This window comes from Microtus ochrogaster, unplaced genomic scaffold (assembly GCF_000317375.1).
Source record: "Microtus ochrogaster isolate Prairie Vole_2 unplaced genomic scaffold, MicOch1.0 UNK73, whole genome shotgun sequence".
Taxonomy (NCBI): Eukaryota; Metazoa; Chordata; class Mammalia; order Rodentia; family Cricetidae; genus Microtus; species Microtus ochrogaster.
In genome coordinates this window covers 1,880,171-1,889,692 of record NW_004949171.1, presented here as the reverse complement: position 1 = coordinate 1,889,692, position 9,522 = coordinate 1,880,171, and the positions used below count along the sequence as shown (strand labels likewise).

Here is a 9,522-nt window from a genome sequence, read left to right as displayed (position 1 = left end):
TGTAAATGACCTGTTGGACTAGTGATCTTTTTTCTTGGCAGGGAGGTGCTGACAGTGAGAGTGGGGGCTGTTCCTGACTCTTGACTGGTCTTGAGATCCTTTTCCTCCTACTGGGTTGCCTCGCCCAGCCTTGATGTGGGTTTGAGGGTTTGAGCCTCATCTTACTGTACCTTCTTGTGCAGTGTTTTATGTTCCTAGGAGAACTTGGGGGGGGGGGGGGATTAGGGGAGAGGATGTTTGGGGTCTGGGAAGAGTGGAGGGAGGGGAAACTGTGGTCAGGATGTATTGAATGAGAGAAGAATAAATTTTTTAAATTTTAAGTATTTATCCATTAAATTATCTTTTAGTACTAAATAGCTAACTTAAATTTTTATTTATGTCAATCAAATGTGAAATACCTGCGACTTTCACTAGTGGAAACTGGGTTTTAAAGTAACATTCTCAGAAAGCCAGCAAACCAGCAACGCCTCAGGCAAGAGGGGTGCAACCCAGCGAGGCCCCACCCCTCAGACGCAGTTCTCCTCAGATACTCACTTTCCCAGAATGCTCCGCCCGGAACGGCCTATCGGCTGACGCAGCCCCAGAGAAACCCGCCAGAGGGCGCCGAGGTCCCCGGCTCGCCACCGAGCCGACCCTGAGGCCCGCCCAGCTCGCCGCCCTAGAATCGTCAGCACGCCTGCTCCTCCCTCGCGCAGACTGCCAGCTAGGCAGACTCAGATGCGCATGCGCAAACACGCCCGCCACGCGCCGAGCTACTGCGCAGGCGTCCTCTGAAAGTTGGCTCCGCCTCCTTCGCCGCCGTCTTTTTCCCCTTCCGGCCCCCTGAGAGGTGGGGCTAAGGTGGCAGCATGAGGCTGTCGCTCGCAGCCGCTATCTCCCACGGCCGCGTCTACCGCCGCTTGGGCCTCGGCCCCGAGTCTCGCATCCACCTGCTGCGGAACTTGCTCACGGGCCTGGTGCGCCACGAACGCATCGAGGCGTCATGGGCACGCGTGGACGAGATGAGAGGCTACGCGGAGAAGGTGAGAGCCGGGTCCAGCCCCAGAGGACCGCGCTGACCGTGTGTGGGGAGTAGGGCCAGGCTGGCAAACTGTCTCCACGGAAGTAAATCCCGTGGCACCCAACTGAGCACCTTCCTGTCGCGCTGCAGGTGAAGGCTGCTTAGGGTTGCGGAGTTAGGAGCGTCCTGAATTAGCTTAGCTAATGGGACGGTTGGACTGAGGTGGGTGACTGGGGTCTTGGACGTGTTGTATCGGTGATGTTTTGTTCTCAACAGCTCATCGACTATGCGAAGCTGGGAGACACCAACGAGCGAGCCATGCGCATGGCTGATTTCTGGCTCACTGTGAGTGTTCCCTGCCTGCTGCTGGGGAAGGAATCCTTAGGGGACCGGGTGCCGGGCAGATTGAAGCCAAGCTGTTCTCTTATGTACCAGTGTCATGAGCTACCTTAGACGAATGGCTCCCTTATTTCAATTGGAAAACAATGTGCATCCACACAACTACCTGTAAATGGTTCTGTGTAACTTGGTAGATGATTGGGTGGTGGGGAAAGCCTGTGAAAATGGTTTGAACCCTACCTCTGGGAATAATTGAAAGTTAGATTGCCTCTGCAGTTGTGACTGTTTCCTTTTGATTAATTTTCCCTATCTAGGAGAAGGACTTGATCCCAAAGCTGTTTAAAGTACTAGCGCCTAGGTTCCAAGGTCAGAATGGGAGCTACACCAGAATGCTGCAAATCCCAAATCGGAAGGAGCAAGATCGGGCCAAGATGGCAGTGATTGAATATAAAGGGAACTGCCTCCCACCCCTGCCTGTGCGAAAGAGAGACAGCAACCTTACTCTCCTAAACCAGCTGTTACTGGGACTGCAGCAGGACCTGCGCCATAACCGGGAAGCAAGCCTCCACAGCTCCCACACAGTTCAAACACCAAAGACTTAACCGGGGCTGGAGAGTGTTCAGCTCTCATAAATGTGTTCACAGACCGTGGAGCTCTTGTGATGTGTGAGAAATGGAAGTAGCTTTGTCAAGTAGAACGGTGGTATGGGGCCCAGACCTTGCTGGTTCATCGTCCTCTCTGCACAGTAGATAAATTTTTGATGTGAAAATATGAGATTGATTTTCTTGTCCTAGGATTTCTGGAAAGTGAGAGGCATCCAGATGCTCAGCCACCTAAGATAGTAAATTCACAGCTTGTGTTTCTGAATCTTGGGTCCAGTTTTGCTTTGCCTTTTGGTGGGGAAGGGGAGTCTTGATGTCCAGGCTGCATCCAGCATACAGCAGTCCTGTCCCTGCCTCCCAGTGCTGGGCCTTCGAGTGCCACCACCACACAGGGCCAGTTACTTTTTATTCTTCTGAGACAGGGTTTGCTCTGTGTGGACCTGGCTATCCTGAAACTCATTCTGTAGATCAGATTGGCCTGCTTCTGTGTTGTAATTGCTGGGATTAAAAGCATGTGCCACCAGTGCCTGACTTGGTTTGCTTATCTTAACACTTATTTCAATGGGCCCTGTATCTCTTGATTCCAAACTAGCTCCTGTGATGACTATGGTTGATACCCAGTTTAGAGACCCACCCCTTGGGATTTCTCTTTTTTGTTTGGGGTATGAGTGCTCTATCTGCATGCGTGCTTCCATTCCAGAAGAGGGCATCAGATATCAGACCCCATTAGAGTTGGTTGTTAGCAACCAGGTGGTTTCTGGGAATTGAACTCAGGACCTCTGGAAGAGCAACCAATGCCCTTAACCACTGAACCATCTCCAGCCTAGCGCCTTTTGTTTGGTTTTTATGCTCTAAGTTATGGTGTATTTTGGTCTTATTCACCACACACACACCGTCGTTCTGTCTTGTTCCTCTTCACCTAGTCCCCCTTCCGCTTTCATGTGTGTGTGTTCCAGTGAGTTTCATTAGGCCTGCTTACAGGAGCGTGGATATCTTACCAATGGCTATTCTGCTGAAGGAAAGTTCCCTCCCTTAGTAGCCTATAGATGTACAGGGAGGGAAGCCGCCTGAGTCTCTTCCCCCTCATTGACAGTATTTTGACAGCCTACTATGAGAGATTGCTTCCTGATAAGTAGCAGTGAGACCTCTGTAAGGGAAGCTTTAAATAACCTGGTAACCCTAAAATGGAAGGGGGATACCACAAGCATTGTTTTTTTGTCGAGGTCACACGTTCCATTGATGTGTTTCCCTCAACCTCTGAATGGGTCTTGAATGTAGACTGAAATAGACCTACTGCCACCCTGCACATAGATAGGGGTGTAGGCAGCTGACAGGATGTTGACCTTCAGAGGATAAGTTCCTTCCTCTTGGTGGAGGGTGTGAAGAGGAAGGTGATGGAGAGTGAAGCGTAGAAAGTTTAAGCCTGCTGGGGATTTCCTGGAAGCTTTTGTTGTCGGAAGTGACCTCTGTGGGAACCCAGAAAGAATAGCTGGGTCGTGGGAGAAACAGAGCTTGTTTATATCCACTGAGTACTATGGATATAATCCATCCTGGCTGCCATTCTGTAGACGCAGAACTTGACTGGGGAGTCTGCGGAAGATCCTGAAGGTCTCCTGACCTGAGCACGTGGTCAGCGCCTGAGGTAGAAAGAAGGTGGAGGGTCACTACTGACGCAGAAGGACGCAGCTCAGTGAGGAGCTGCTGAGACTAATTCACCTGGTCCCAGCTCAGTTCTCCCTCTTCTGCCATCACCTTTTATGCACATCCACCCCAGGTAGACTTGTTCTCTGAAAAGCCCTTAAGCCAAATCTTGAAGTTAGCACCAGGTGAATTGTGACAGGGCTCGCAACGACTTTCAACCCCCAGAAATATGTTCATTTGGAGGCCTTAATATTTCCCTAAACTTTTTATACTTTATTGGGGAGGGGAAATGCATTATCACACTGCAGATGGAGACCAGATGACAGCTTTCCCAAGTCAGTTATTCCACCCTGCGGTTCCTAAGTATCAAAGTCAGAACATCACTTAATGGCAACTGCCTTTACCTGCTGAGCCATCTTTGTCCCCTTCACATGTACTTACTAAGTGTCTTCCAGTCCCCAGCATCACCTTACACACTAGAGTATGCAGGCTTGAGATTGTTTGCAATAAATCTGGCCCCAGCCAAATATGAAGTATCTGCCATCAAGGAGCTCATAATGGTATGGGACACTGAATCCTTAATAATCTGGCCAAAAAAATTTTTGAAAGAGTCTCTATGTTGAGTTCCAGTTCTTTAAGGTAATGTGCCTCACCCACCTAAAAAAAAAAAAAAAAGTAACATTTACTAAAACATTAGCACTATGAACCCAACCTGTGTTTTTTTTTAAGCCGGTAACCATTTCCCTGTACCTTCAGTAGAGTCATGTCCTACTTTATCTCCTTTCACAAGGCTTCCCTCATGGGAAGCCCCAGACATACGGCTGTAGTGATGGGACCCTGATCATTTTAGTGACCTGATGGGTCTCTGGTAGCACATTTTCTATGGGACAGAACCAGATTCCTTATTCTGCCTACTGACCGGTCATCTGCTTGCTGTTCAACCTACCTGGTGCCTCTGATATCATGCAGATCTTTGGGTGGTTTCCCTGGCAAAGTCTCCTCCCTTCATTTTTTGGTCCCTACCACCCAGAGACTCCACTTTTACCTACAAATCTGTACATAAGTGTTCGGGTGGCTCTGACCACCCCAATTCTAAATTCATTTGTCAAACAGATACGACTGCAGTGTTCCTGCCATGCACTGAAACTACCACACTGAATTACAGTTCCCTGTAGTGCTGGGCATTAGGCTGAAGACAACACTGAGAATGGTAGATTAAAAACAAAGTGCTCCCAAACTGTAATCCTAGTTATAATTAATTTTTTGTTGATTATTGCCATTTGAGACTGGAGTTTCTTTTAATTGCTACCAAAAGCAATCTAAAACACCAAGCTTTGTACCACTAAAATAGTGTTCTTACCCCCCCCCCAAAAAAAATGTTTTACTAGGACTCAGATGAAAAAAAAACATTTGCATCAGAACACAGTGGTCAAGAATGTATATTAGATAGGGGCTGAAGACATGGCTCGGCAGTTAGGAGCACTGACTGCTCTTCTAGAGGACCTGAGTTCAGTTCCCAATGCACACATGGCAGCTCTCAGCCATAAGTTCAGTTCCAGATCTGATACCCTCACACAGATATAAATGAAGGCAAAGCGCCAGTGCCCATAGAATAAAAAGATTTCTGTTTGAAAAAGAAAGATAGTTACATATCCCCACAAGACATTATCCTTTACAAATATGTACCATTTTCTAACAGTGCTGCTTCCGGGGTTGGGGCAAAGATTCGGTGGCTAAAGTGCCCACCTTTCAAGCATGAGCCCCAGTTTAGATCACAAACCACAAAAAGCCAGGAAGACAGGTTACTGGGTAAAGGTGCTTACTGCCAGCCTGATAACCTCAATTTGATCTCTAGAACCCATATAATAGAAAACTGACTCCCACAGCACTACCCACACATGCCTTGGCACACGTACCAGTGATAGAAATTTTTTTGAAGGGGCGGGGGGAGCCAAGTGTTACGGTATACCCTGTTATCCCAGTGCCGGAGGTGCTGAGCACAGACATGCAGATTGTAGAAGCTCGCTGGCCAGCCAGCCAAGCAAAGCATAAATTCTAGGCTAAGGAAGAAATCCTGTCTCAAAAAAATCTGAAGTTGACTTTTGGGCTCCACACACTTGTGCACATACGCAATGCTGATCCCAGTTCCCTTTTACAAACTAGTAATGAATTACAACCTGCCTTTACTGGACTCAGCCTTTCAGTGCCTTTGCTGGATAAAATCCAGACATTACATTGACAGTTCTGCTACAGCCGGGTCCAGCCACATCTCAACCCCACCATATTCTAATCTGAGGTTTACAAAACAACTGTTCTTTGTGTGGAGATGCTAAACTACACTGTTGACTATTTAAAAAGAAAAAAACGTTTCCTTCCTCTCCAGGGACTTAAATGCTGGTGGTGATTGTCAAGAATGTAAACATATGTCTAATTAATTTCCCACACGTTCCATGTTCTAATTTCCTGGAATATTTTTAACCAAGCCACAGACAGAAAACACCTATACGTTTCTGCACTAGCAAACATGGAAATGATGCTTCTTTTACAATATAGTCTCTAAATTCCTCAAGCAAAGCTCAACATTATTACAGTGGTCCAAACTCTTCACTTGATCTTTTAACCACATGGACCACCGCCCATACTATATATTAGATCTGGAACTGACTTATCCTCAAACTCAAAGTTTGGATCCAGGAATAGGGTGGAGCTCTGTGGTAATGTGTACTTAGCATTCAAGAAGTCCTGAGTTCAAATGCCAGAACCAAAAAAAGAAAAAGAAAGAAGAGATTAAGGCCACCCCATTTCCTCTACCCCTTAGGCACTGACAGTCACAGCCTATTCTTTTGCCCTTGTTTTGACTTTTTGTTTTAAGATAATTTTAATTAAAATAATACACCTCAAAATCCCTGAGCAATACTCTAAAATACAGTTACACATTTTGCTGGCATATAGTGATTCCTCCCATGAGAGCAAAGACTTTTCAGAAGTTTCTACATAATTTTACATTGTCCCCCCTTCCCCATTTTTAGAAGTACTAACTGAAAGGAGAACACTGGAGTACAGAGGTAAGAGGGCCAGCATACGGTCATCTTTTTGTTTGCTCATTTAATGTCATTAGCGTGTGTGAGAGATGTATATGCATGTGCCATGACACACATGTAGAGGTCAGAGGCAACTTTGTGGAATCAATTCTTTCCTTCCATCTTTCTGTGGGTTTGGGCGATCAAACTCAGGTGTCAGACTGAAGATGAGTGATGATACTGTTGCTGAGACAAGAGCTCTCTGTGTAGCCCAGGGTAGCCCCCAGAGTGAGTGCTGAGATTATATATGTGCTTCCCCACACCCAGCTAGATTAGTGATGTTTAACAATTTTTTATATGCTTCTTGGCAATTTGCTTGTCCTTGAAATGACTTCTGCCCTTGTTTTAGTCAAGCTATTTTGTTTTGTTTGTTATGTGAGGCCCCTTAATTTTAAAATTTAGTCCCTTATCAGGTACATGGATGGCGAATATCCTCTGCCTCCAGCAGGCTACCTTTTCATGTTGTGATTGCTCTTTTTATATTTAGAAATCTTTTGGTTCAATATCATCCAGTTGACTTATTCTTTTTTCTATTCTTTGATGTTTTGGCCAAAATTTATTAGCAAGGTCAATATGGAGAAGTTTATCCTTGTGTTTTCTTCTAGGGCCCTCGTCCTTCTGGGACTTTAATTTACCTTTAATACATTTTCTGCTAATTTTGTGTAGGGCTCAGAATTTAGCACAGTGGTGAGCATGTGTCTAACAAGTATGAGTTCCCAGTTTTCATTCCTCACAACAGAAGGGTGGGGGATGACAAAACCAAGTTAGTTGATTTTGAGTCTGGTATAAAACAAGGGTTCTGATTTTCTTTTCTTAGCCTTGAGGATATATGGTTTCCCAACAACATTTATTGAAGAGACTTTCCTTTCCCCATTGTACACTCCTAGCAAATTTGACAAAAATTTGTTCAAAAAAAAAACCTATACATACATGCATTTATTTCTGGGCTCTCTATCCTGGGCCATGGGCTTATATCTCTGTTACTATGCCAACACACCAGTATTTAGTTGCTATAGCTTTGTAATATAGCCTGGGACGATGATACCTCTAGATTTTTCTTTCTGACATTATTTTGGCTATATGGCATCTTTTTGTGGTTATAAAATGTATCTCCATTTTTCTATTTCTGTAAAAAAAAAAGCCATTGGTATTCTGATTGGGATTGCAATCAAAGTTCAATAATTTTAATTCTTTCAGTCCATGAACACAAAACACTATTCCACTTCTCAATGCCATTTTCAATGTCTTTTATCAGTGCTAGGTTTTAATTACATATCTTTTATATCCTTAATTATATTTATTCCTGTGTATTTTAGGCTGGGGATTGGACCCAGGCAATACTAGGCAAATGCACTAGCCCTGAACAACATCTCTAACCCTGATAGTACTACAAACAGAATTATTTCCTTAACTTTATTTTCCAGTGGTCCAATTTCACACTGTACAACTTTTATCATAGTGACTGAATAATTCTATTATTTAGAATTCATCACTAAATAGTGAGTTCCTCAAGGGCAGAAAACACATCTAATTCATTTCTCCCGCCACCCAGTAAAGAACATGAGACAAAGTTGACATCAAGTGTCTATTGAGTGAGTCAATGTGTTTTATAGACGTCTTCAACTTGAATCTAGAGTTTCTCCTTAATAACGCCTCCCTTCTTCTGTTTCCTCCTACTTCATCAGAAAAAAAGAACTTCCTGCAAAGCTGATTCCCCACTGTTCACCCTGGGTAATGTCTGTACCCTGAAGCTCCCTTCTGTACTCTCTTAAATGCATGGGCACAGTGCAGCTGTCCTCTGTCCTCAGTCCAAGATGCTTTCATCTTAGAAGTGGTCTGTGTGCTTACATTTTGAGGAAAGGAGTTTAAACTTTCCTGAGATTTTGCATTCTTCTCCACAATGTGTCTGTTCAATATAAAACTAACATTTTAGTTCTTACGAGTTATATGTTATATATTACACACACAACACACAAACTGTCTTTCAAAATAGGCTTTGTTTACACTGTAGCTCCACATATATCTTGGTAATCCACTATTTATCCAGTATGAGAACACACCATTAGAGGGGTTTTACTGGTATTCATTTCAAGATGAAAATACAAAACTGGTCCCTCATGATGATACTGAAAGCTTAATGACATTGCCCTGGCTTCATTTCTGAGAATTTTTCTTTACAATGATTTCCAAAACTTTTCTACAGTTTTCTTCTCCTTTTATCCCACAAAGAATGAAAGAGGGAAAAGAGTTCAATTTTGTACGTGCTGACTTTGAGATGCCTGGGACCATCTGGAGCTGGAGAATGAGGTCTTTGCTGGGAGAACAGATTTGGGAGTTGTCAGCAATTAAAGCTAAGGAAATGGATGGGGTGACTCAGAGTACACATGCAGAAGGAACGGAGGCTGAGGTCAGACATTGGGAGGACAGACAGTATACAGAACCTACGGAGACTGAGAAAAGGCACAAAAAGGAGCCTTCAAGATTCCTCACAGCACAGAACACAGTCACACTGTTTACTCAAAATATTGTTGAATAAATTTATCAAACATAATCCTTCAAACCACTGATACGGTAGAGCATGCAGAGATAAACCTTCAAAGGTCCAATGACTTATTTAAATAAAAGGACACCTCATAAACAAAGAAGGACAACATAGTCACACAGTTATGTCAAAGTGGTTGCACATGAGGCACACTGAAGGAGCAAGAAAGAAGGAAGTCAAAGTGGAACCCAGAAGAAATAATTCAAGTGCTGGATCTCAGTATGTCTTCATTAAGAGTGGGGAAGAGGCAGGTATGGTGGAACACGCCTTTAATCCCAGCACTCAGGGAGGCAGAAGCAGGCGTATCGCTTACATATT

The 9,522-nt window shown here is 44.4% G+C and overlaps 1 protein-coding gene across 1 annotated transcript; it reads left to right on the top strand.

The window, feature by feature from the left end:
- The first annotated feature begins 739 nt into the window (after positions 1 to 739).
- On the top strand, positions 740 to 2,464 carry Mrpl17 (mitochondrial ribosomal protein L17). The gene is made up of 3 exons (XM_005370234.1): positions 740 to 1,022; positions 1,277 to 1,345; positions 1,654 to 2,464. Exons 1-3 carry the CDS (start codon positions 849 to 851, stop codon positions 1,939 to 1,941), a joined length of 531 nt encoding a protein of 176 aa, XP_005370291.1. The 5' UTR covers positions 740 to 848; the 3' UTR covers positions 1,942 to 2,464.
- The last annotated feature ends 7,058 nt before the right edge of the window (positions 2,465 to 9,522 follow it).